The following is a 25,165-nucleotide window of genomic DNA, read 5'->3' as shown; positions in this document are numbered from 1 at the left end:
CAGGAGGGCAGGGCTGCGGGAGCTGGGGGTTTGGGCGGAGGTGGGAGCCCTGCTGGGTCATGCCAAGGTAGTCAGATAAGCTGGCACCACCCTGGCACGTTGATTCAGCGGGGTTTGGTCTCAGCTGCTGCAAAATCCCCTCCCCGGCGCACCTCCCCTGGGTTTGCATGGGCGCTTCACCTGAAGCACCTGCTCAGGCCTGTTGCTGAACCAGGGCCAGGGCTCTGCGGCAGGCACGGAGCCCTGCAAGATGCTCCGGAGAAAATAGAAGCTGTTTCCTCTTCCCAGAACCAGAGCGGAGCCCAGAGTCCTCGCCGGTGGACATGGCATTGCCTGCTTGGGCCACCTTCCCCTTGGCTGTGCATCCCCAGCAGCGGTCCTCTACTGATGGACCTGACATCACCTTCCTGGGCCACCTTCCCCTTGGCTGTGCATCCCCGGCAGCGGTCCTGGGAACCCCCAGCTTCCCTCCCCAGGCACGGCCACTGCCGGGGTGCCAGCACCCCTCTGCAGCTTCTTGTGCTTCCCACCCGGCTTTAAAATCTGCCCTTTCCTGGTAGGGAAACTGAGGCAGAGAAGTGTGGCAATAGCCTGCTGCGGTAGGGCTGGGTGCTCTGCCCTGCCTTGCACCCAGGGCAGGGCTGGATCCGGCAGTGGAAGCTGTGCCGGGAAGGGACCGGGTTCAGGCTCTGCAGCCACCAAGGTCAAATCCTGCTCCCAAAAGCCGGCTGTGCCCCCAGGGTGCCTGTTACCTTTGCAAGGATCTGTTATTTGTGAGCTTAATTGGTGGTTTTTCACATGCATATTTATGTACCTGGGGGACAGGGAAATATTCCCCTGGAAAACCAGCCGGGTGGCTGCGGGGTGCTGGTGCAGCTCGGGGTGCAGCAGGCTCCAGCTGGGACTCCCCTTCCCTGGGGAAGCACCTCTTGCTTCCCCTCCCTGGGTCATGGGCCAAGGCATCTGCAGCAAAAAAGACCAGGCAAGCCATGCACGGAGCCTGGAGGACCCTAAAACAAGGGGTTCCCCCTCGTGGGGCTTGTGCAAGGAGTGGGGTGCTGCAGGATGCCGGGTGAAGTGGGAGCCCCAGGCACGGGGCTGGATGCACAGCAGCTGGCAGGTTGCAGGCAGACGCAGGCAGGGCTAGGGCTCACAGTGTTTTTATTGTGGGGAGCGTTTCAGCGGGCACGTACATCCCGGGCACGGCTGGCACGCTGGGTCCTGCCCGGCAGCGGGGCCATGGGCAGAGGCAGCTGCTGGACATGCACGGAGCGGGGCAGGAGCCGGCCAGCCCTGCTTCTGCAAGTGGCGGCACTGCCTCAGCAGCATCCTGCTGGCGTCGAGCATCCCATCTTCCTCAGGGCATCCCATCTCCATCCACATCGGAGCATCCCGCTGGCGTTGAGCATCCCATCTTCCTCAGACCATCCCATCCGCATCCACCTTGGAGCATCCTGCTGGCCTTGATCATCTTGTGGAGCTTTCCACCGGCCTTGAGCATCCCATCCACCCTGAGCGTCCCATCCACATCTGCCTTGGAGCATCCCACTGGCCTCCAGCATCCTGTCCACCTTGAGCATCCCATCCATTTTGGAGCATTCCATGGGCCTGGGAGCACCCCATTATCCTGGGAGCATCCCATCCAGCCCCAGCAGTCTATCCCTGCCTGTGCACGTCCCAGCCTGCCGCCCCACTCCCATGCCCCCAACCCCCCCTGCCACAAGCCTCCAGCCCATTGCCCGAGCAGGCAGAGGCACCTGTGCCCCCCCACCCCCGCCAGCCCGGCCAGCACCCTGGAGCAGGCACCCAAGGGCATCATCCTGCAGAGTGAGGGGTGTCCCACCTTCCTGCCCACATCCCACAGGCTACCAGACAGGGTGGCTGTGGGTACTACACATGGGGAAACTGGGGTTACTGGGGGGAAAATGAGGCCCGTGGCTTCCCCAGCAGTGGGACTGTGGGGCTAGGCGCTGCCCTGGGGGCATTTTGAGGGGTGGGTGAACATGGGGGGCTGGGAGTGGGGCTGGCACCGGGCTGTGACTGCAGGGCGGTGGGCTGCAGGCAGGAGGAAGGGTGGTGAGTGCATGCGTGTCCTCGGGCAGGAGCAGGCAGCTCTCGGGGGAGGCGAGGGCTGCGCCGGGGCCGTGGGGGCAGCCTGGGCTCTGCCTCCCTGCTAGAGGCTGAGGTCCACCACCACGTGCCGGTAGACCAGCGTGTTGGCCTTGAAGCTGGGAGCCAGGAGGAGCTGCACGTCGGCGGCTGGCACGTAGTGGAAAGCCCGCGGCGCCTGCACCGACAGCTCCTGAAACTTGACGAATTTCTGCTTCTCCTCTTCCCACAGGTAGATGTGGGTGAAGGAGAAGTCACTGCCCAGGGCCAGGTACTGCCGTTGCTCCACCAAGAAGGGCTGCATCACCATGGAGCCGCGGGACGGCAGCGTCTGGAGCTCGATGAAGCGCTGCCCTTCCCACCGCACCACCTTGGAGTCGCCGATGTAGCGGCTGAGGCAGAGGAACTGGTCCCGCTTCACCCTGAAGTGCTTCACCATCTGCACGTCCAGCATCTCCCCCACCTCCCCCTGCAGCACGAACTGCTTCTGCGCCCGGCTCCACTGGTAGATGACGGGCGCTTGGGAGCTGCTGGAGATGATCAGCCGGGGTTTGCCATCGTTCTCCACGTATTCCACATCGGTGTCACGGTGCCAGGCATGGAGGGCTTGGTGGGAGTAGAAGCCGTTCTGGTTGAGGCGGTAGAGGCTGGTGGAACCTGCCTTGGAGCTGTCAGCGATGACAAAGTACCAGTCGCCTTCGATCTGGAAGGCCTCGATGTCATTGGGCTTGCGGGTCTTCTGGCTGTCGATGTCCTGGATCTTGATGAACTTGTCCACAGCAGTATCCCAGCGGTAGATGTAGGAGCCACCGAAGAGCTGGGCTACCACCACGTACAGCTGGTTCTGCGCCACGATGGGCTTGCAGTGCACCGCCGAGTGAGCTGCCAGGCAGGACTACATCACGCCGCGGCCGTGCCCTTCCCCAAACACCCAAAACGGGGGTGACAGCCCAGGAGGGGACCCCCACCTGGATACCTTACCGGGGATGCGGTCAAAGTCCCGCAGCTTGCGCTCCACGTAGTCCCACTTGAGGACGGTGCAGCTGCTGGCACTGGGCTGTGCCAGGGCGACGTACAGGTCACTGGCGTAGGTGAAGGGCTCGGCCGACACCGACTGGAAGGGCAGGACCTGGTGCACCACGAAGTCTGTGGGGAGAGGTGGCGGTGAGGGTCTGGGCACCTGGGTGCCCACCTGGTGATGGGTGGCTGCCGTGCCTTACCCGTGGTGATGCACTGGAAGTCACCGAGCGCCAGGTCCCGGATCCTCTGGCCCTCGAACTGCCCGGGGCTGCTGCAGAACACGGCGGGGACCGTGGTGTTGGTGCTCTCCAGCCACTCCACCAGCCACTTGATCTTGCAGTCGCAGGCCAGCGTGTTGCCCCGCAGGTCCCTGCCAAGGATGGCACCAAGTCACCCCCAGCACCCAGCCCGGAGCGAGCGGAGCACCCTGCCCAAAGCCCCAGCACCAGCATGTCACCCTTTCCCCAGCCCGGTGTCCCAGGGGTCCCCAGTGCCGTGGCAGCCTTACAGGTCACTCAGGATGTCCAGTGGCTTGAAGAGGTCCCGGGGCAGTGTCTGCAGGTTGTTGTTGGCCAAGGACCTGGGGGATGAGAGGGATCATGGAGGTGACACAGCCCTGTCCACAGTGAAGGAGCAAGAGCCATCCCTGTGTCCCCAGGGACCCCTTGGTACTCACAGGTGGGTCAGGGACTTGAGTCCGCGGAAAGTGGCCTTTGAGAGCGCCTGGATGTCGTTGTTCTCGATGAACCTGGGGCAAGAGGAGATGGTGGCACGGCCACCCCGAGGGGACCAGTCCCTGTGGTCACCCCTGACCTCCCCATGCCCTCCCCAGGGCCATCCCTGTGTCCCCGTCCCCATCCCACACACAGGTACTGGAGGTGCGAGAGACCGGCGAAGGCGTTGTCCCCGATCAGCGTGAACTTGTTGGAGTTGAGCAGGCTGCAAAGAGAAGGGGAAGGCATCAGCATCGGGGGCGGGCAGGATGGGCACAGATGGCACCGGGGTATCAGGGGCAGGCAGGATGGGCACAGATGGCACTGGGGTGCCTGGCCACCGGCACGGAGGACGTACAGAAACTGCAGCGAGGGGATGTGGGCGAAGGCTGCCTCTCGGATCTCCGTGAAGGCTGCGTTCACCATCGTCCTGCCAGTAAGACAAAGCTTCAGGGCTATGCAGGAGAGGGGACAGCAGCAGGGCGGCTCTGCCACCCCCGTGCCCCTCAGCATCATCCCTTCTGTCACCCAGTGCAATGGGGTGGCACGGAGGGGGCAAGGTGCTGAGTCCCACAGCTGCACCCGGGGGCTGGCACCCACCCCACACATGCCCACAACCTGCGGCACCCCCTTGGCCCCGGTGCATTTGCACACACACAGCTGCATGCATGCAGGCACGTGTCCACACACACAGCTGCATGCACGCACACATGTGTACACACACGCACACACACAGCTGCACGCATGCATGCACACACATGCATCTGTACTCGCACACCTGTACAAGGCTCCGGCGTACCGCCGTGTCCCCAGGGACCCTGCATCAGGACCCGCCAGCCGTGTCCCCTTGGGGCTCTGGTCCCCAAGGTCACAGCAGCCGGGGAGCATGGCACGGACGGGCTGCAGCCTTGCTCCATCTGTCACTGATGGATGGCTGCATGCGCACGGAGCCCTGCCACCACCGCAGGACAGGAGGACACGGAGACCAGTCCTGGGGTGTCCCGAGCCTCCCCCTTCCCCTGAGACCCCTGTAGAGCCCGTACCCCCCACTGCCAAGCATTTGCCCCCGATGCAGCACAAAGAAGGAGGCTGTCCCTGCCCACCCAGGGCAGCCAGCAGCCCCCGCCAGCCCTGCACCCCCGGGACACGACCCTGTCCCCGTCCCCGTCCCCATCCCACTGCCTGAGTACTCACAGCGAGATGACCTCGGGAGGCAGGTTCCTGGGCACCGCCTTGGAGTCCACGCAGAAAGCTGTGTCCCGGGTGCAGGAGCAGCTCGGGGGACAAGGGGGGGGCCGGGGGGGGCGCCGACCTTCTGCCGGCAGCCAGAGCCAGGCCAAGGCGAGGAGGAGGAGGAGGAGAGCAGGGAGCTGGCCCTTCAGCATCCTCCTCCTGTGCCGCAGCTCCATCACGCCCTGGCCTAGCGCTGCTCTCTCCCCCGCCGCTGGTCCTTCTCCTCCTGCCGTGCCCCGCCGCTGCGGCGAAGCCTTTTCCTCTTCCCGGGAGATTTCAGCGTGGAGGGGGAGCGATGGTGGTGGCGGGGGCTGCCGGTGCCTGACCCGCTGCTCTGCAGCACACCATGCTCCTGTGCTGCGGGAGGGAGGGAGGGAGGGAGGGATGCAGCTGAGTGACGGCACAAGCATCCGCGTGGACGCGTGTCCTCATCGGTGGGCGTGCGAACACGGGGGTGCACGCCGTGGGGGGCAGCCGCTGGCAGCTGGGTCTTCTCGGGGTGCACCGGGGATGGGGGACAGGTCGGTACCCCCTTTGCAGGGGTGGTGCCACAGCAGCTCTCCCACCCCGTTGCTTCGGCCGGGCGCCCGTGCTGCAGTGCTGCCCGCGCCAGCTCCCTGCCAGACCTGGCAGCAAGCGCTGCCGGGTGGTGGGAGGCACTGGGCACCCGGCCGTCCCGTCCCAGGCACGGCGCTCCCGGCCAACAATGAGCCCAGCCAGCTCCTTCCCCATCCCGGGGGGGCCGCAGCTGCGTGGGGGCTGTGGGAACCAGGGGTGCAGCCCCCCGTGGGGATGAGTGCTGAGGGTGCTGGGTCCTCAGGCAGAGCCGGGGGCTGGGTGCGGAGGGCGGGCACGCTCTGCCTGCCCGCTGTTTGCCTTGCCCCCCAGGTAAATGCTGGGAAAGGGCCCTCGGAGGTTTCACGCCCCTTTCCCGGCTCCTCTCCAGGCTCAGCAAACAGAACACAAGTGGCACCTTGACAGCTGGGGTGGCCCCAGCCTCCTCCCACCCACCCAGGACCCTATAAATCCCCCTTGGCTCCGGCTGGCAAAGAGACAGGAGCTGCACGGCGAGGGAGGGCGAGATGGACAGCAGCTCCAAAGAGGCACTGCTGGATGAGGCACCGCCGGTAAGGAGCACCCATCACCCAGCCTGGGGAGCCGGTGTGGGGCTGAGCATCGGCTTCCCTCCCTGGCCCCACACTGGCAGCTCAGCTGGGTGCTCCCCTGTGTCCCCAGAGCTACACGGCCTCCTCCCGCCTGCCCTGCATCCCCCACCAGCTCAAGTGCCTCCTGATCGTGGTGGTGGTGGTGGTGGTCCTGGTGGTGGCCATTGTCGCCTTCCTCCTGCTGGGGCTGCACATCACCGAGACACACGCCGAAACGGTGAGGCAGCACCGGGGAAGGAGCCACGGTGCCACCGGCTCCGGTGATGGGCTTGGGAACGGCACTGGCTGCCGGTGCTTTGCCGGGATGGGGTTTAGACCCCACAAAGCATCACTGCCCCCCTGCATCTGGCAGGTCTTGCGAATGACCATCCATGGCCTGGATGGTGAAGGGACCCCCCAGCACCTCTCCATGAGCAAGAAGGAAAGGACCGGGACGTTCGCCGTGCAGGATGGGCTCAATGCCTCTGCCGTGGTGGTGTACGACTACAGCAAGGTGTGCGAGCAGCCCCGGGATGGGGCACGGTGAGGGGGGTGGCAGTGGCAGGGACAGGGCTGAGCTGACCCTGGGTCTGTCTGCAAACAGCTGCTGGTCGGCTACAGGTCCTGGCATCACCGCGCCTGCTACATCACCCGCATGGATAAGGACAACATCCCAGGGCTGGATGCTGTCACCAAGACCTTCCAGCACCGGCAGGTGAGTGGTGGCCACCCTGCTCAGGTGAGTCCTGGGCAGCCAGGGCCAAGTGCAGGGCTGTGGGGCTTGCAGCAAGCATCCGCTGGAGGGGAGGCTGATGGTAGCCGAGGATGGTAGCCCCCTCCATTCTCTCTCCTGCAGGCTGAGATGAAGGAGGCTGGGGAAAACGCCATGCCCCTGGCCGACCGCTCCATCCTGGGCACCACCGTTAACATCCTCTGCAGCACCGTCCCTGTATACTGGGCATAGCGCCGGCTGGGGTCTGCTCCTGGGGGACGGGACAGTGAGATGGGGATGTCACCGTCCCCATGTTCCCCGTGTTGCCTTCCAGGCGGAATGCCCAGGCATGTCTCCTCCTCCCCATCCCCATCCCACCTGCAGCCCAAGGGCAGCCCCCCTGCCATCGGGGTGCTCCGTCCACAGCTGCTCGGCACCACGGCTTTCCCATTTTTGCAATAAACAAGTGGGATTGGCTTTGGGATTCACGCTTCTGTCTGCGAAGTAAAGCCTGTGCCCCTGCCTCCCAGTGCTGCTCTCGTCCTTCCCCCCGCCCTGGCCAAACGGTCCCTCCTGGGGTGCTGGGGAGAGGCGGCACGGTGCCCCAGGGATGTCTCCCTGGCCAGGGATGTCTCCCTGGGGTGGGTAGATGCATCCGTCGTGTCCGTGTGTTCAGTCCAGCCCTGGACCAGGAGCACAGGAGGGCTCAGATGCCAGCTCCCCGGGGCAGGGGCACACACGCCCACACCATACTCTCAAGGCTGCCTGGCTGATGTCCCCACCTGTGCCCCCCCCAGTTTGCATGGAGCAAGGACGAGATGGCAGGGGCAGCCCCTGCACCCCCGGCCCATGGGCGCAGGCAGCGCACCAAGGAGCCCTGGCACCACTGCGGGGTCGGGGCCACCCCTCAAGGAAAGGTCCCCATCCCCTCCTCGTGCAGATGGGGACACAGACACTGTGCCACATCCCCAGTGACAGCCAAGCCCTGGGCTGAGCCGGGCACCCACAGGCCATGATCCGCTTGCTCCAGCTCCCCTTCATCCCCATCCGCTCCCCATCCCCGGCAGCTCCAGCCCCTCTGCCCCAAAGCGGCTGGGAGCATCCCTGGGGGGCACTTCCAAGCGAACAAGGGATCAACAGGGCTGGGAGGGAGAAAAGAGATCGTGGGAGGACCCAAGCCAGCCCCCCAGGAGCACAGCGGTGCTGGGCAGCATGAATTTAACCCTGGGACGGGCGCTAACTCAGGGTTGTCCCCATAGCCACTGCCATGGGCAGCGAGGAGGGTCACCGCTCCCTGCGGCTGATGCTTTGCTGGGGACAGGAGGGAAACTGCACGTTGCCATGTGTTGACATGGGGCCAGCAGCTTTGCTCCCCAAAATGCCCTGACCCAGCGTTACCCTGGTGAGGAGCCAGCTCAGGAAGGGTGCAGGCAGCCGAGGAAGGTGATGAGGGCTCCCACGGCCTCTCCCGCACAGAGGGCAAACAGCCAGGAACCACTCGAGGGTCTCCCGTGCTCCTCCACATGCTGGGACAGGAGGCAGCGTGCAGCACGGGGCGCACACCCTCACCCCCCCACACACACCCTGCTCCAAACCTCTGGGGTCCCAGAGGACTGAGGAGGGGACCCAGGGGTGCCTGGAGAGGTCCCAGCCTGAGCTCAGGAGAGGCTCACGCCCAGGCAAGACCAAGGCACAGTGGTGTCACCCTGCCCTGCTGATTGCACCACCCAGGGTGACACAGCAGAGAGCTGGGACCCCCCCTCAGCCCGAGAAAATCTGTGTTGTGGGCACGGCTGCCAGCCCTGAAGACCCCAGCACTGGCAAGGCGAGCCCCCGCGGTGCCCAAGCATCCTTGGGACCAACGCTGTGGAGCACCCAGCCTGGCCACAGTCCAGGGACATGTGCCCACACCGTGACCCCGCTCCCCACCCCAGCCTTGCAGTTGACGGGAAAGCTTTGATGCCCCGTTTACACTTTGCCCACCTCGAGCGGCTCCAGGTGCCTGAGCTGGCGCAGGGACACAGGCGTGGAGCCAGGTCTCGCCTTGGCCGTGGCCATTGCCGGATGCTCCACCCTGGAGAGCAGCTCTAACCCGTGCAGGAGGGTTTGTTTTGGCCCTGACACCTCGCTCCTGGGCAGCTGAGAGGCCCCTGTGCTTGGGGACAAGTGCCCTCAGAGCCTCTTGGTCAGCGGGTTCCCAGGGGGATCCAGAGGTGGGGAAGGAGGTCAGCAAACACAAGTGAAGTGGATCGCATGCCAGAGCCTGACCGCACACCAGGGCTGTGAGCCCATCCACAGGAGCCGCTCTGTTCCCCGCCCCAGCACCCCGGTATAAAACCCTCTGGCACGGCTGCTGCAGGGCAGCCCAGGCTGGGAGGAGGAGGAGGAGAAGGAGGAGGCAGCCGCCATGGAGAGCAGCATGAAGCAGGTGGTGGTTGAAGAGCCACTGGTGAGTCTCTGCAACCCGCAGTGGGGTGGCACAGTCACGCTGGGGGTGCCCCTGTGCCCAGCAGAGGTGCTCAGCACAGGGCTTTGCCCAGTTTATCCCAGCGAGGCGCCAGTGCATGTGTGATGGAGGCATCCCCGGAGCTCAGGGGCAGTGGGATGGAAGCTGCTCCCTAGGGCAAGCCCATCCCCAGCCCACCTGCATCCCCCAGCTCCCATCCCCTTCCCCCTCACCCCGGCTCTCGGCCTTTCCCATGCCCGCAGGACCTGGAGAAGGGCTGCTGTGGCTCAGGCTGCTGCAAGCCGGGCTGCTGCTGCTGGCCCTGCGTGGTTTGCTGCTCCAAATGCGCCCGGTGCTGCATGCCCCAGTGCTGCAAATGCCCCAGCTGCCCTGGCTGCTCCGGCTGCCCCGGCTGCGCCTGCATCAAGCGGTCCCTCTGCTTCGTGCCTCGCCTGCTCTGCTACCTGCCCCGCAAGCTCCTCAGCTGCCACCACCTCAAGTGCCTCCTCATCGTGGTGGTGGTGGTGGTCCTGCTGGTGGTCATCATCGCCTGTGCCCTGCTGATGTGGCTGCACGTGGACCAGCAGCACGCCGACGCCGTAAGTAGGGACCCCCACCGCCCCCAGGGAGGGGCTGCCCCAGGTAGTGAGTTCCCCCCATGCCCCCCAGGTCCTGCGGATGGGGCTGTGGAGAGGATCGGCCTGGGATGAAGATGCGGCCACCTTCTACCTGGACAGCGGGGATGGAAACCCGGCCACGATCATCTATGATTACAAGAATGTAAGCAGGGAGCCCTGCGCGGCCCCGGGGGACGGGGAAGGGGTGATGGGACCAAGCTGAGCCACATCTCTCGGCAAACAGCTGCTGGTGAGCTATAGATCCCGGCTTCACCGCGCCTGCTACATCACCCGTGTGGATGAGGACAACATCCCAGGGCTGGATGCCGTCGCCGAGACTTTCCAGCGCCGGCAGGTGGGTGCCGACCTCCCCGCTCAGCACCAGCTGGGGCAGGATGAGGTGTGGGGGGCACATGGCAATGCCCTGGGCTCGGTGCCTCATGCAGCCCCCCCGATGAAGAAGTGGGGTGCAGCATCACGCCGCTGCTGCCTTGTTTCTCCTTCCCTCCCCTCACCAGGCTGAGAAGAGGCTTGCCCTGCCCCTGGCCGATCGCTCCCTCCTGGGCACCACTGCGAGCATCCTCTGCAGCATCGTCCCCATCTACTGGGCTTAGCCTTGCTGGGTGAGTGCAAACGGTGCTGCTGCCTGCAGGGGTGGGCAGGGGGCTGGCAGGGAGGGCTGGGAGACTCCCACCCACCCAACAGCCCCCTCATGGTGCGAGGTTTGCCTTGCAGCATCCCCGCCAGACACGGCGTTGCCGCAGCCCCTCCATCCCTCTGGGAGCATCACCGACACCTCCACAGCTGCCCCACCAGCAGCCCCTCACCCACCCCAATTTCGGGAGGGGCCCAGGGCCCACACGATGCTATGGGGCTAAAGAAGGAGGTTTGGGGGTCGGGGGGTTGGCACTGGAGGGGTGCAGGGGGCTCTGCTTTGCCGTGCAGCACCGCATCCCTGCTGCATCGGCGGCGCTGGGGGGGCTGGAGGCGGTGGGTGGGTGTCTGCTTGGGCGAGCGCTGTGCTGCGCCGGGGGACAGCTGGTTTGTCACTTAAGTCTTCTCAGCTTCGCCAAACCCAAGTGCAAAAATGAGCTTAAAAAAACATGACATTTAAAGAAACAAAATTCTCCGTTCCAGTTCTTCTCTCCTGGCTCACTCAGCTCCTGGCTTCCTTTGCCTTAAAAATGTATTTAGGGGCTCTGAGTGGCATTTAGGTAAAATTTTGATACAGCCACAACCTGGGGGCTCATGGGATGCACCCCCCAAGCATCACTCGGCACCAGGCATGGGACTGACCTGAGCTGCCCCCTCCTCCTGCCAGTCCTGCCAGAGCCAAGGCTGTCCTGAAAAATGTGCCTGTCCTCTCCCGCTATGCAGAACTGAATAATAAAGGGAAGAATCAGGTCTCGGAGCTATTCCTGGTGACAGCCCGTGTCAAAGGTGGCCGTGGCCACCAGACATTGCCTGAGGACTGGGACTGTTAGGAGCGGGATGCTGGTGTTATTTGGATTATTATCCTAATATAGGCATTATTAGGAGGGGACGCTGGCAGTGTTAGGATGGGGTGCTGACGTTATTGGGATCTGCTGTTATCAGGATGGGATGCTGGTGTTATTGGGATGAGGGTGGGATGCTGGTGTTATCTGGATCAGGGTGGGATGCTGGTGTTATTGGGATGAGGGTGGGATGCTGGTGTTATTGGGATGAGGGTGGGATGCTGGTGTTATTGGGATGAGGGTGGGATGCTGGTGTTATTGGGATCAGGTATTATTAAGACTGGGATGCTGGCGTTATTGGGATCAGGCGTTATTAGGATGGGGTGCTGGCATGGGGCCAAGCACCCAGGTCAGATGGGGGAGTGTGGAGCAGCACAGATGCAGCCCCCCAGGACAGGAGCCCGCCAGCAGCACGGCTGCCTCCTGCCGACACCGCAGCCATGCTGGGATGGGGGCCACAAGCAACCCCCCCGCCCCCGCGCCTGGATCTGGCCCCTACTCCCCATTCCTGGCAGCTGGGGAAGCTGCTCCCCGCAGGGAGAGTGCAGCTGCAGCTGGCCGGGATGTGGGGCGCCCATCCAGGGCCTCCTGCAGCTCTGGGACACCCACCCCCAAACCCTCCCCCTCCCCCAGCCCAGCTGCACCGGCCAGCACAAACCGTGGTGTGGATTTTATTTGCAAGGCTCCTGGGCTGGCCGGCCAGCCCTGGGCACCAGCATCCCCCTGGAGCAGCGGGTGGCAGGGTGTGCGCAGAGTTTTGCAAGGGCTCAGCGCCCCCGCCACCAGCTCAGCCTCCCCCCCGCCGCCCCCCCCCCCCCCCCCCATGATGGAGCAGCTGAAGATGAGCTGTCAGAAACTTGGCAGGACCCCGAGGTCCTTGTGCAATGACTCAAGTGTCCTCGTTTCTGGAGCCTGCGCAAGCAGGAGCAGGAGAGGTTTGCAGAGGGCGAGCGCCGTGCCGGTGGGTGCTGCACCCTGCCAGAGACACCCCGCACCCCGATGCGGGGGGGGCAGCCCTAGCAGCCGGGCACAGGGGTGCAGGAGGAAGTGTTGTTGGCAGGGTTGGGGGCCGGGGGGCTCCTCGCCCTGCTGGGGGGCAGGCAGGCAGTTTCGCACTGCTCCCGGCTCTCGAAGCGGTTGCGGCTGCCGCCACAGCCCCCGTACCAGAAGAGCGAGCAGCGGCCGGGCTGCCCCCCCTCGAAGAACCATTTGGGTGAGAAGGAGCGGCAGGGCCCTGCATCCCTCTCCTCCAGGCAGGCATCTGCAAGGCAGACGGCGGTGCCGGGGCACACACCCCACAGCCCAGCCAGTGCGTGAGCTGGCAGCCCTGCCTGTCTCCCTGCCTGCTCTCTGCTCGTAAGTCACCCCTACAGACACCCCCCTCCCCTCCTCGCACACTCCTCACCTTGCGTCACGTTGCTCTCACCCACACCGGCTTTGTCGAGACCTGCCCGAGATGGTCCCAGCATCAGCCAAGTGGCAGCACCAAAACCTCAGCCATGACCCCCGCTTGGGCTGGGGGCACCCCATGGCCCCCCGTGGTCCCTGGGTGGGCTCCCACCCTCACCTACCCGGCTCCACGCAGGCGCGGATGCAGTCCTGCTCGCTGCCAAAGCGGTTGGCGTTGCCCCCGCAGCCCCCGTACCAGAAGCGCTCGCAGGACCCCGTCTCCCACCGGTGGTACCACATCACGGAGAAGCGGGTGCAGGCGCTGCCGGGGTCCTTGTCCAGGGCGCATGGTCCGGTGACAATGGCTGCAGCCCTTCGGCCCTTGCCGGGGCCGGGGGATGCTGTGGGCATCCCAGCGTGGGGCACAGCAGCGACCCTGGGAGGGGAAATCAGAGCAACGCCCCCCAGTATATGCTGGGGGTGGAGGACCCCATCCTCCAGAAGAGAAGGTGCAGACCCTTAGCCCCCCAACTCATGTGGCAGGGGACCAAGGGATGCGCATGCAGGGGATGGTCCCAGTGCCGCTCACTCACTGCGCGGGATTCCCCCGTGGGGGCTCACTGGTCCCGGTGTTGGGGGGGGGCAGGTCCTGGGGGCACCCTGGGGTGCTGGGGTGCTGGTTGCTTTCCGCTGTGGAGCAGAAGTGATAGCGGAGGCGTGATGGAGGTGCAGGTGAGGAGATTTGGGGGACTGGAAACCGCCTGCTCCTGGCACAGCCAGGGATGGGACCCAGAGATGCTGCAGCCCCCCAAGACCTATCCCTCCCCCCCGCTCACCCCGCAGCCTCCTGAGGAAGCCCACCGCCGTCCTCTCCGCGTACCCCATCTCGGGTGGGTGGACCGAGCCCAGGCGCAGGGAGTGGTACTGCCATGCCGGCAGTCCCTCGGGCACGGCCACCTCCAGCTGCTCCGTGCCGGCTCGCCCCAGGGAGAGCACCAGGACACCGAAATCCCCACACCGGGTGAAGGGGGCCAGCCCCTGCCCTGCCTCTCCATCCCACAGCGCTGTGGCTCCTGTCCCCACCACGAAGAGGACACGGAGGCGGTCGCCAGAGCTCTGCGGCAAGGCGTGCCGGAGGGTCCATGCCACCGCGCCGCCGAGGGATGCTGCAGCTGGCCTGGGCACCAGTGCAAGGCGGAGACGCTCCTGGAGCTGCTCCCCAGAGCTGGGCAGCCCGAAGGGGAGCTCGGCCAGACCCTGCCCGGGGGTGGAGGGGCCCGTCAGCACCAGGGTGATGCGGGTGCCGTGCTGTGCCGGATCCAGCCCTGCCAGCTGCAGGTGCCCCAGGAGGCGGTGGAAGAGCTCGCCAACAGCCTCCAGCCTCTCAGCCGGCATCCCTGGGGCCGTGTTGTCCACCACCAAGGCCAAGTCCACATCCAGTGAGTCAGGGGATGGCATGGCTGCGGTGCACCCCTCGGGGTGGCAGGGGTCTGGGAATGGGGAGAGAGGGAGGCTGAGCCCCAGAGCTGGCTGGCACTCACCCCCGGTGCCACCCCAGGGCTGCCTACCGAAGCAGAGGACACAGGGCAGCACAGCATCCTGCAGCACCGCTGCATCCTCGGCTGGCTCTGTCGCCGAGAGCTGGACCACTCGGAAGAGGTTGTTGACCTGGGTGGGGGGAGGCAGAGCTGAGGCAGGGCTTGGGGGCTGGTGGTGGGACAAGGGGGAGCAGCCTCTAGCCCTGGAACTCACCTGGAAAGCCCTCTCCACCTTGGGCAGCGGGCTGAAGGTGAGCACCGCTGGCACGATGCCCAAGGCTTCATACTGCAGAGCAGCCTCCCCGATGCCCTCCAGGTCCTGGCTCCGGCCGCTGGTGATGACGAGGACCACCTTCCTGCCCAGGGTGGCTGGCCGGACCCTCTTGAGGACGTGGTGCCCCACGAAGTGCATAGCCGCGGCCAGGCGGCCACGCCGGGAGGAGCGGGTGGGCGAGAGGCGGCGGAGGCGTCCCAGCAGCGCGGCCACGCTCCCCACCTCCCCGGCACGCAGCAGGTAGGTGGGGGTGGCCGCGTAGGCCAGCATGGCTACCCGGGCCCCCGCCGGGCAGCCCACCGGGGAGACCTGCAGGTCCCGCAGCAGCAGGGCCAGCAGCTCCTTCATGCGGGAGAAGAGGGCTGGCGGCACCGTAGATGAAGTTTCCAGCATCAGAACCAGCTCGGTGGGGAAGAGTGGGCAGGAGGACGAGGTGGTGACTGCGAAGGGATGGTGGCATCTCTGGGGGCCGGTGGAAAAGGCCCCCCTGGGGTATCTCATGCTTGTGGTACCCGTGCCCACCCATCCTCAGCTGCCTCCCTCCACGCCTCTCCAGGCACACATCCATTGGCTGTGCCCCCGCCAGCCAGCTGTCCCTCTGTCCCCTCCGCTGTGGTCCCCCCGCCGAGCCAGTCACTGTCCCCTCTTTGCCATCCTTGCCACTGTCCAGGGCTCTCACCACAGCTCCGGCGGATGAAAGCCTTGAGCTCGCAAGGCTGGAGGGATGCACAAAGCGGTGTCAGTGCCAGCTCTCCCACTCAGCTCTTCCCAGCAAGGCTTGCTGGGGCCAGGCAGCCACCAAGCTCCTCGCTGTCCCCAAGGACATCCAGGTCCCCATCCCCAGCCAGCCCGACACCAGCATCCCGTACCGTGGAGGGGGGAATGCCTGGCAAGCCCTTTGGGCCCTGGAGCAGCAGGAGAGGAGAGAAATTAAAGAGGAAATATGAACAAGGAACACATCCCTGAGCACCAGGGCAGGTCATAGGCAGAAATAAGGCAGGAAAAAAGGAATTTGCAGGGAGTCACCATCTCTCCCGGAGGCCCAGTGCTGCCGTGGCCACCCGCTTCTCCTCTGCTCCCAGTGTCACCCTGGAAAGCCCCGGGGTGTTGAGGAGGTGGGCACGGCTTGCAGGGAAGCGGGGAGGGGGCTGTGCTGTACTCACCCTGCGCCCAGGCAGCCCTCGCATGCCCTTGTCCCCTGGGGATCCTCTCTCACCCCTGTCACCCTGGGGAGGACACTCGGAAGAAGCCAACTCCATCCTTACCAGCATCCCATAGCAAGGACCGGCTGGCCCTGGCCCCCCACGCACTCACCTGAGCCCCGGGGTATCCTGGCAGGCCCCGAGCGCCCTGGGGGAAGCAGCACACGTGAGTGGGGCCAGGACCCCCGGCATCCCCATGGGCAGCGACGGGGCTCTGCCCCACGCTCATCCCACCCGCCTCCATCCCTGCTCCATGCTGCCGGTACCTTGGCACCCTTCCTCCCTGGAGCACCTCGCCGGTCACAGCCGTTCTCACCCTGGGAGGGGAGAAAAATCCCAAAGCAGGTTATTGTAGGACCTACACAAAGATCCCTCTTCCCAAAGCTTCCTTGGCCACAGCTCTTCCATGCCTTCCCTTGCTGCAGTGCCCTTGGGGAGGATGCCATGGCCCCGGGGGGATGCAGCCTTACCAGGGCACCTTTGGGCCCCTGCGGTCCCACGCTCCCCTTCTTGCCCTCAGCTCCTGCCTGCCCCTGGAAGAGAAAGCAGGGCTGCAGATGGGGGGGTGGGGGTGGGGGTGGGGGGGGAGGGGCTGCAAAATGCCACACCAAGGTCTCCCTCACCTTCTCCCCTTTGGGGCCGGCTGGGCCAGCTTGTCCCTGGGAGCCCTCAGCTCCGGGCGGACCCTGTGCGAAAGGCAAAGGTGGATCAAGGATGCTGAAGAGCATCTGTGGGGTGGGCACCCACTGGCATGGCCATCAGCTCGCGGTGGCCACCAGCACCCAGCAGGGACCCCAGCACAGGGTGGGGGATGGCACCTGAAGTCCTCTGCTCCCCAGGTGGCCGATGACACCCTTTGCCCCCCGCAGCCCTGGCACCCCCTGCAAAGGGAGAGCAAAGGGGGGGAGCAGGGATGCCTGCCTGGGGGTCTTGGTGCTGGGGGGGGGTCTGCCCTGGCCTCACCTGGGCACCTTCATAGCCCTTATGTCCTGTGGGGCCGGGGCTGCCCTGGTTCCCTTTCTTGCCCTGCAAGGAGACAAGGTGGCTCAGGCTCCAGCGGGGACACATCTCTGGTCCCCGGGGCAGAGGGACCCCCACACCCTTGGGTGCTGCCAGCCCTACCTGTGCTCCCTGCTGCCCTTTCTGGCACGAGGTCTGCAGACGGAAACGCCATCAGCAGCTGTGTCCCCAGCATGGGGACACATGGCACAGGGTCACCTACTGTGGACCCCAGTGCCCCCCTGCCCATAGCACCTACCGGGTGAGCTGGAGGACCTGGGGGCCCCCCTGGCCCTGGGAGGCCATCCTGGCCGGGATCTCCCTGGAAATCGTGGGTGTTGAGAGGGAAACAGAGCTGCTGCCTGCCCTCCCTGTGCAGCTCGTCCCCAAAAGGGTCCTGCCGACCGGCTGCTCCACCACCAGCACCCGGCATCCCCAAGCATGGTCCTGGCTCCTGCCAGCCCTTACCTGGGGACCTCCATCTCCTCTGAACCCCGGGGCACCAGGCTCGGAGCTTTTCCTCCCGGGTGGCCCCTGGAGAGCGGAGAAGGGGCTCAGCGAGCCCCCAAGCACCCCAAGGAGTCCTGGGGCTGCGAGCCCATACTCACCACCTCACCACGAGGGCCTGGGGGTCCCTTCTGCCCCCGGGCACCCCGGGAGCCTTTCTGCCCCTAGGTGAAGGCAGGAGGAAGGGATTTAGCAACAGGGCAGCGGGCAAAGAAGGCAGCGCTTCGCCAAGGCTCAGCCGTATGGTGCCACACCTGCCTCCCTCGGGACCCCTTCTCTCCGGGGTGGCCGGGGGTCCCCACTTCACCCTGGGGAGGAGAGAGGAGGCTGCGCCTGTGCCCGTGCCTGTGCCCGGTCCCACTCGGGTGGCCGTGCTGGGGTGGAGGGGTGGCTGTACCGGCTGGCTGGCGCCATGCCCCGCTGCACAGCTCACCTGCTCCCCATCCACACCGTCATAGCCATCTTCTCCAGGAGGTCCCTGCAAGGAAGTGACACGGTCTGGTGCCTGGTTATGTGGCACAGGGTAGAATAGCCAGGTCCTGGCTCTGCCCCATTTCCTCCAGCACCCCAGGCCATCCCAGCCCTCCATCCATCACGACCATCTCCCATTCCCCTCCCCAGATCCCTCTCTTTCCTGCCCATCCTCAAGGTCTCCCTGCCGCTACCAGCTTGGCCACCACAGATGCCTGCCAGAGCCATGGGATAAAGCACAAGGCAGGGACATACCTGCTCCCCAGGGTGACCCATGAAGCCCTGCAAAGAGACAGAGGAGAGCAGCCGGGGAGCGATGGGCACCCATGCTGCAGGCTGGAGCTGTGCCAGGCTGAGACAACCCCTCACCTTCGGTCCACACTGCCCTGGGCATCCCTGTATCCCTCGGCTGCCATGGAGACCTCGTGGTCCCTGCTCCCCCTGCACTCGGCATGGGAGAGAGGACCATCAGAGGCAACACAGTGATGGGTGTCCCCTCACCCCTGGGGCCGCCCTCTCCCACCCACGGGGGTCCCACAGCCAACTCACGCTGTGTCCGTGCTCGCCCTCGTCTCCAGTGCGCCCCTTTCTGCCTGTCACTCCCTAGGAGAGAGAGACCCTGGGAGCAGCAGCTGTGACCCCCTGGCCCGATGACGGACCCCAGGCTGGGAGCCGGCGTGGCTGGGCTCCCTCCCCAGCCCAGGGACAAAAGGCTTGAGCAGAGCAAGGGCTTGAGCTGAGCTGAGCTCCTCTTGGCCCTGGGAAAGGGACCTGGGGCTGTGCATGCACTACAGGGGTGCAGCTCCCCTGGGGAAGCTTGGTGAGACCCCCCCAGCCCCTGGGCCTCAGTTTCCCCCTGCTTTGCTCAGCACTTTGTCACCGCAGCAGCAGCCTCAAGGTTTGCTCTGGGAGCCTGGCTGGGCAATGCAGAGCCCACGCATCCATCCCGGCAGAGCGGGATGGGAAGGATGGGACCTGGTGGGGGGGCCTGGGGAAACGTCCTGTCTGATGGGGAAGGGAAAGGTCTAAGCCCTGCTCCAGGCTGTCTGCAGGGCTGGGCATCCCTCCCGCATCCCCCTGCTCCCCCAGCCCCTTACCTTGCTCCCCTGGGGGCCTCTGGGGCCTCGTGGACCGTGCAGCCCCACGCAGGTGCAGGGGCACATCTGGCAGCACGTCCGCTCTGCCAGGGCCAGCTGTGGGGAGAGGGTGGCACCCCCGCTCAGCACCCACAGAGCCCCTACTGCCCGTCCCACCATGGCCCATCCTCACCAGCTCCTGTGCCACGTGCCCGCCAGCCTCCGGCATGTCCACAGCAAGCTGCTGCCCGCTCGCCAGCCATCGCCCGAACTCCATCTGCCGCAGGTCCCCCAGCCCCGTGACATTGTTCACTGCCACCGTCACCAGCAGGTCAGCCTGGTCTGGGGGAACGGGGTGCTGTGGGGTGACACACTGCCAGCTGGCCCCCAGACCCCCACCAGCTTTCCCCACTGGCAGGGCTCACCCATCTGAGCCCCACGCAGCCATCACCGCCCCACCTTGCATCCAAGCCGAAGTTGCCGCCTCCTTCATCTTCCCTGCATCATCATCCAGCCCATCCGTGAACACCAGCAGCACCTGGGCGAGGAGGGGGGCACGGTGCTCAGCAGCCCACAACAGTGGGAGCACCGGTGTCCCCCAGCCTCATGGGGAGCGATGGGCATGGCTGTGCCAGTGCCATACCTTGGCATCGGCCGCCTGCTGTGCCAGGGTGCGGAGGAAGCTCTGCAGGGCAGGCTGGTTGAGGTAGGAGCGCTGGAAGGCGTGTGCCCGCGCCAGGCGCTGCAGCACATCCAACCAGGGCTCCTGCAGCCGCTCCTGGAAGAGGGTGTCCCCATCCTGCTGGGTGCTCTGCAGGCTGATGCTCAGCCCGAGCGGGCTGCAGGTGATGCGGTCCAACGCAGCCAGGTCCCGCAGCACCCGCTCCAGGTAGGGCTGCAGGTTGGACTGCTGGTAGTCGGTGACATCCAGGGCCACCAGCACCTGGAGGGTGCACAATCCTGCGGGGCAGAGCATGGAAACCCAGCCGAGCCACATGGGATCCCAGCTGCACAGGCTGGAGCGTGACATTTCCCACGGGGACACGCGTGCCCCACGGTGGGACACTTCCCCAGGGATGCTTTCACTCACCCGCCTGCTGGCTCCAGACCCCTGCGGCTGTGAGGACGAGCAGAGCTGTAGGGAAGCAGACCCCACACAGCCCCATGGCCCCGGTGTGGTACGGCACGGTGGGACACCGCGGTCACCGGCCGGGAATTGGCTCCTCCTGTGCCGGGCGGCTGCAAGGCGTGAAGGCAGGGCTGCGGCGAGAGCACAGCACCTGCCCCAGGGCAGCAGGCCCGGAGCTGCCTCCAGCGCTTCATCCATCACTGCTGACAGGTCATCCATGGAGCACAGCCCAGCCTGGGGCCACTGTGGCTGGCCGAGCCAGCACTGGCCTCATCCTGCCCTCCCGCTTGGCTGCTTGCAGACAGCGCTGGGTGCGTTTTGGTCCCCGGGACTGCAAGCGCTGGCTCTTGGTGAGCTGCAGGGCAGTTGGGGAGGGTGCGGGACCAACGCGGGGTGGGATGCGGAGGTGCTGGGCTCCTGATGAGGCTGAACCGCTCCTGGCAGGGCTTTGGGGTGGGTGCTGCGAGGCTTTGGCAGCCTGCTGCCCCTCAGCTCGGCCTTGGGGGTGCTCCTCAGGCAGCACGCAGCGGAGATGTAGCTTTTCCAAGAGTTTTGGGGATGCCCTTGGGAGCTGGTGCAGCACCCACCCACCCACCGCAGCCCAGGCAGGGAGCTGAGGCATGGAGTGATGCTCTGAGGCCAGCAGGAGCCCTGCCTGCCCGTCCTGCCACACCAGATGACCCACTGGCTCTGCTGGGGAGCGGGACACAACCTGTCCCCTGGCCCGGCTGCGTGGCCACGGCAAGAGGGAGAGGCGGCTGGAGCCCGGAGCCCTTTGGGGATTAGCGAAGTGAGGGACCGAAGACCGCGGTAGGAGCCAAACCCATGGCATCACCACAACCCCTCAGCGACTGCGTGGGGACAGAGGAACCCCCCTTACCTCTTCTTGCCTTTGCTGGTACGGGGGATCCACGGGACACAGGGATGGGCAGCACTGGACGGTGCAGCTGACGGGCTGCAGGAGCTGGCTGCCTGCGTGGGAAGGCGTGCGTTCGGGGGCTTATTTATTCCAGGGCTCAGGAAAACATCATATGTCCAACACGTCAGGGGAAGCTGCCTTGCAGCCAGGGAAGCAGCTCCTGGGCTCCATGGGGCTGGCCCTGCCGGAGTAGGCAGTTGGCCGCTGTGGGACACGGGACACGGCACCCCACGGCCACCCACCACCCACTGGGAATGTGCAAGGAGCTCATGGGGCAGGAGACCATCGATGGTGCAGGGAGACTGTGGTGCTTGGCAAACCTCGTAGGCAAGGGAGCCGGGTCCCAGGGAGCGAGTACCAGCATGGGAAACCCAGGCTGGGGCGGGGAGTAAAGCGGGGAAAAACCTTGACCGAGCACCCCAGGACCCCAGAGCACTCCATGAGCAAGGGGCAACATCAGGGTGGAAACCAGCGGCCAGATCCTGACATAATGGATTTACATCATCCGGGGACTCAACCCTCAAACATCCTTCCCAGCCTAAGCAAAGCGGAGGGATGGAAACAGAAAGTGTTTCCAAGCCTGGCTTGTTTTTCATGGGGGTTCTGTTTGTTTTCTCGAGAGACCAGGGAGAGGTTGGAGGTGAATGAGCCAGTTGCTCCCCACGTTCCCATCCCCGGGCTGCCCCGAGCAACGTGTGGGCTGCGGATGGTGTGGGGAAGCAGAGCAAGAGCAGTTTTCAGGAGTTTATTTATTTGTTGGAAGGGGAAAGGTTTGCTGGATGTAGGTTTTGCAATGCCGGGTTAACAAACAAAACACATCCTGAGATGATCTGCTGCTGGCGGAGGAAAATTATGGCCTGAGATAAGGCGAAAAGGAGATTTCCCGGCTGGGAAATCCGTGTGCCGGCTGGGAAGAGTCAGGCCCTGCATGCGGGAGGTCTCTGAAAGCAAAAGGGAAAGGGGATTTTGAGGGGGGGTTAGTGGGCAGGGGCGGGGGAGCGGAGGCTGGATGCCTGTGTGCATCCAGCGTGTCCCCGAGGCAGTAATTGTGTGCACTAACACTGAACACTTTGAAAAATTAAAAAAATCCCCTAAAGTTAGTGAAAGTTATGAAAATATTGTAGGATTGTTTGTCCAGGAGCAGCAAGAGCTGCGTGGGACGATGAGCCAGGAACTGGGGGACACCCCCCCCCCCCCCTACTCAGCCCCTCACCCCTGCTTCCCAGGCTGGGATGTGCAGGAGGGATGCTGCAAGGGGACAAGGGACACTGGGGGGGACAAGGGGGCAAGGCAGAAGGGCCCCCCCATGGGCAAAGCAAGGCTGAACTTGGAGCGAGTGGGGGGCTGGACCCCATTTCCCTCCCCAGGCTGGGGGAACCCATATCCCGAGTTAGGGGGGATGCAGCCATCCTGAGCCCCCCCAGCAGCACCCCGGGGGGGGGGGGGGCTGCCAGAGGGCACTGCGGGGAGCACCGTGGGCATGTCCTGCCCTGTGCCCATCACCCCCCAGGCATGGCCCCTGCTGCCCCCCTGGGTGCCCAGGTGCTGTGGGGCTGTGGGGGCCTGGGGGGCCGTGGGGACCTGGGCGTGACGGGCTCTGCTGAAGTGGCAGGGCTTTGACGGCAGGTGTCACCCACAGACCTCGATGCACATGTGTGCACACGCGAACACACGTGTGCACATGCGTGCACACTGCTTGCACACGCGGCCATGAGGCCCAGGGAGGGCTGCCAGCTGCCTCTCCCAGGCCTTGGTGTCCAGACACCGTTTGGTCACCCTGTGGTGCTCATCCCACTCGCGAGGTGCTCATCCTGCCCCTGGAGTGCTCACCTGCCCTCCCTGCGGTGCTCAACCTGCTCCTGCAGTGCTCATCCTGCTCCTGGGGTGCTCACCTGCCCTCCCTGTGGTGCTCAACCTGCTTCTGGGGTGTTCATCCTGCTCCTGAGTGCTCACCTGCCCTCCCTGGGGTGCTCATCCTGCTCCTGGGGTGCTCACCTGCCCTCCCTGTGGTGCTCAACCTGCTCCTGGGGTGTTCATCCTGCTCCTGGAGTGCTCATCCTGCTCCTGGGGTGCTCACCTGCCCTCCCTGTGGTGCTCAACCTGCTTCTGGGGTGTTCGTCCTGCTCCTGAGTGCTCACCTGCCCTCCCTGGGGTGCTCATCCTGCTCCTGGGGTGCTCACCTGCCCTCCCTGTGGTGCTCAACCTGCTTCTGGGGTGTTCATCCTGCTCCTGAGTGCTCACCTGCCCTCCCTGGGGTGCTCATCCTGCTCCTGGGGTGCTCACCTGCCCTCCCTGTGGTGCTCAACCTGCTTCTGGGGTGTTCATCCTGCTCCTGAGTGCTCACCTGCCCTCCCTGGGGTGCTCATCCTGCTCCTGGGGTGCTCACCTGCCCTCCCTGGGGTGCTCAACCTGCTCCTGGGGTGCTCATCCTGCTCCTGGAGTGCTCACCCAGGTCCTGGGGTGCTCATCCTGCTCCTGGGGTGCTCGCCTCACTCCTGGGGTGCTCAACCTGCTTCTGGGGTGCTCATCCTGCTCCTGAGTGCTCACCTGCCCTCCCTGGGGTGCTCATCCTGCTCCTGGGGTGCTCACCTGCCCTCCCTGGGGTGCTCAACCTGCTCCTGGGGTGCTCATCCTGCTCCTGGAGTGCTCATCCTGCTCCTGGGGTGCTCATCCTGCTCCTGGGGTGCTCACCTGCCCTCCCTGGGGTGCTCAACCTGCTCCTGGGGTGCTCATCCTGCTCCTGGAGTGCTCCCCTGCACTCCCTGGGGTGCTCATCCTGCTCCTGGGGTGCTTGCCTCACTCCTGGGGTGCTCAACCTGCTCCTGGAGTGCTCATCCTGCTCCTGGAGTGCTCATCCTGCTCCTGGGGTGCTCATCCTGCTCCTGGGGTGCTCGCCTCACTCCTGGGGTGCTCAACCTGCTTCTGGGGTGCTCATCCTGCTCCTGGGGTGGTCCCCTGCACTCCCTGGGGTGCTCATCCTGCTCCTGGGGTGCTCGCCTCACTCCTGGGGTGCTCAACCTGCTTCTGGGGTGCTCATCCTGCTCCTGGGGTGCTCGCCTGCCCTCCCTGGGGTGCTCAACCTGCTTCTGGGGTGCTCATCCTGCTCCTGGGGTGTTCACCTGCCATCCCTGGGGTGCTCATCCTGCTCCTGGGGTGCTCATCCTGCTCCTGGGGTGCTCGCCTCACTCCTGGGGTGCTCAACCTGCTTCTGGGGTGCTCATCCTGCTCCTGGGGTGGTCCCCTGCACTCCCTGGGGTGCTCATCCTGCTCCTGGGGTGCTCGCCTCACTCCTGGGGTGCTCAACCTGCTTCTGGGGTGCTCATCCTGCTCCTGGGGTGCTCGCCTGCCCTCCCTGGGGTGCTCAACCTGCTTCTGGGGTGCTCATCCTGCTCCTGGGGTGTTCACCTGCCATCCCTGGGGTGCTCATCCTGCTCCTGGGGTGCTCATCCTGCTCCTGGGGTGTTCACCTGCCCTCCCTGGGGTGCTCAACCTGCTCCTGGGGTGCTCATCCTGCTCCTGGGGTGCTCCCCTGCACTCCCTGGGGTGCTCATCCTGCTCCTGGGGTGCTCACCCAGCTCCTGGGTTGCTCACCCAGCTCCTGGGGTGCTCATCCTGCTCCTGGGGTGCTCTCCTGCACTCCCTGTGGTGCTCATCCTGCTCCTGGGGTGCTCACCCAGCTCCTGGGTTGCTCACCCAGCTCCTGGGGTGCTCATCCTGCCCTCCCTGGGGTGCTCAACCTGCTCTGGGCAGGCCCGTGACCCGCCAGGCTGGGTGCCTCTGGGTGTAAGGCTGCCTTTGGTGCTGGGGTCCCTCCCAGCAGAGCACCAGACCCACGCCCCCACAGGGTGGGGGGCTCCTGGCCGGGCTGAGCCCCCCCATCAGGCCTCAGGCTTTTGGGGTGCTTCCCTGGGGGTTTGCGGGGTGCAGGCAGCTTCTCAGTGCCGGCTCCGGAGCCCGGAGCTCACTGCTGTTTGGGAAGGGTGCGGGACGGGGGGTCCAGGACCAGGGGATATGGGGTGAGGGTCTGCAGGGGAGAGGCTGGGGGCTGCGGGATGGGCATGGGGGGTGCAGGGTGGGGGCCATGGGGTGCCAGAGTAGAGGTTGCAGGGTGCAGGACCGGGGGTTGTGGGCTGGGGGGATCAGGACCAAGACTGGGGGATACGGGACAGG

The 25,165-nt window shown here is 65.4% G+C and overlaps 3 protein-coding genes across 3 annotated transcripts; 2 read left to right on the top strand and 1 right to left on the bottom strand.

Moving 5' to 3' along the window:
• Positions 1–119: 119 nt before the first annotated feature.
• On the bottom strand, positions 120–6,025 carry LGI3 (leucine rich repeat LGI family member 3). Its single transcript, XM_056321652.1, has 8 exons — positions 5,037–6,025; positions 4,201–4,272; positions 3,997–4,068; positions 3,806–3,877; positions 3,638–3,709; positions 3,330–3,499; positions 3,091–3,255; positions 120–2,991 (listed from the first exon to the last, which is right to left on the bottom strand). The coding sequence occupies exons 1-8, from the start codon at positions 5,483–5,485 to the stop codon at positions 2,174–2,176; spliced, it is 1,890 nt and encodes a 629-aa protein (XP_056177627.1). The 5' UTR covers positions 5,486–6,025; the 3' UTR covers positions 120–2,173.
• A 39-nt stretch (positions 6,026–6,064) lies between these two features.
• Positions 6,065–7,409, top strand: LOC130141034 (pulmonary surfactant-associated protein C-like). The gene is made up of 5 exons (XM_056321670.1): positions 6,065–6,202; positions 6,312–6,458; positions 6,594–6,734; positions 6,825–6,935; positions 7,077–7,409. The coding sequence occupies exons 1-5, from the start codon at positions 6,158–6,160 to the stop codon at positions 7,182–7,184; spliced, it is 552 nt and encodes a 183-aa protein (XP_056177645.1). The 5' UTR covers positions 6,065–6,157; the 3' UTR covers positions 7,185–7,409.
• A 1,930-nt stretch (positions 7,410–9,339) lies between these two features.
• Positions 9,340–10,609, top strand: LOC130160415 (pulmonary surfactant-associated protein C-like). The gene is made up of 5 exons (XM_056362829.1): positions 9,340–9,381; positions 9,642–9,977; positions 10,048–10,158; positions 10,240–10,350; positions 10,514–10,609. Exons 1-5 carry the CDS (start codon positions 9,340–9,342, stop codon positions 10,607–10,609), a joined length of 696 nt encoding a protein of 231 aa, XP_056218804.1.
• Positions 10,610–25,165: the final 14,556 nt, after the last annotated feature.

The sequence above is a fragment of the Falco biarmicus genome, chromosome 18 (genome assembly GCF_023638135.1).
Source record: "Falco biarmicus isolate bFalBia1 chromosome 18, bFalBia1.pri, whole genome shotgun sequence".
NCBI classification, from domain to species: Eukaryota; Metazoa; Chordata; class Aves; order Falconiformes; family Falconidae; genus Falco; species Falco biarmicus.
This window is presented reverse-complemented; position numbering and strand designations above follow the sequence as displayed.

Coding starts and splice junctions, on each gene's coding strand:
- LGI3 (XM_056321652.1), bottom strand. CDS start 5,485: ATGCTTGTGCCGTCACTCAGCTGCATCCCTCCCTCCCTCCCTCCCTCC. Junction 4,273..5,036: donor CCTCCCGAGGTCATCTCGCT/GTGAGTACTCAG, acceptor TCTTACTGGCAG/GACGATGGTGAACGCAGCCT. Junction 3,500..3,637: donor CTGGACATCCTGAGTGACCT/GTAAGGCTGCCA, acceptor CATCCTTGGCAG/GGACCTGCGGGGCAACACGC.
- LOC130141034 (XM_056321670.1), top strand. CDS start 6,158: ATGGACAGCAGCTCCAAAGAGGCACTGCTGGATGAGGCACCGCCG. Junction 6,203..6,311: donor TGCTGGATGAGGCACCGCCG/GTAAGGAGCACC, acceptor CTGTGTCCCCAG/AGCTACACGGCCTCCTCCCG. Junction 6,735..6,824: donor TGGTGTACGACTACAGCAAG/GTGTGCGAGCAG, acceptor GTCTGCAAACAG/CTGCTGGTCGGCTACAGGTC.
- LOC130160415 (XM_056362829.1), top strand. CDS start 9,340: ATGGAGAGCAGCATGAAGCAGGTGGTGGTTGAAGAGCCACTG. Junction 9,978..10,047: donor ACCAGCAGCACGCCGACGCC/GTAAGTAGGGAC, acceptor CATGCCCCCCAG/GTCCTGCGGATGGGGCTGTG. Junction 10,159..10,239: donor TCATCTATGATTACAAGAAT/GTAAGCAGGGAG, acceptor CTCGGCAAACAG/CTGCTGGTGAGCTATAGATC.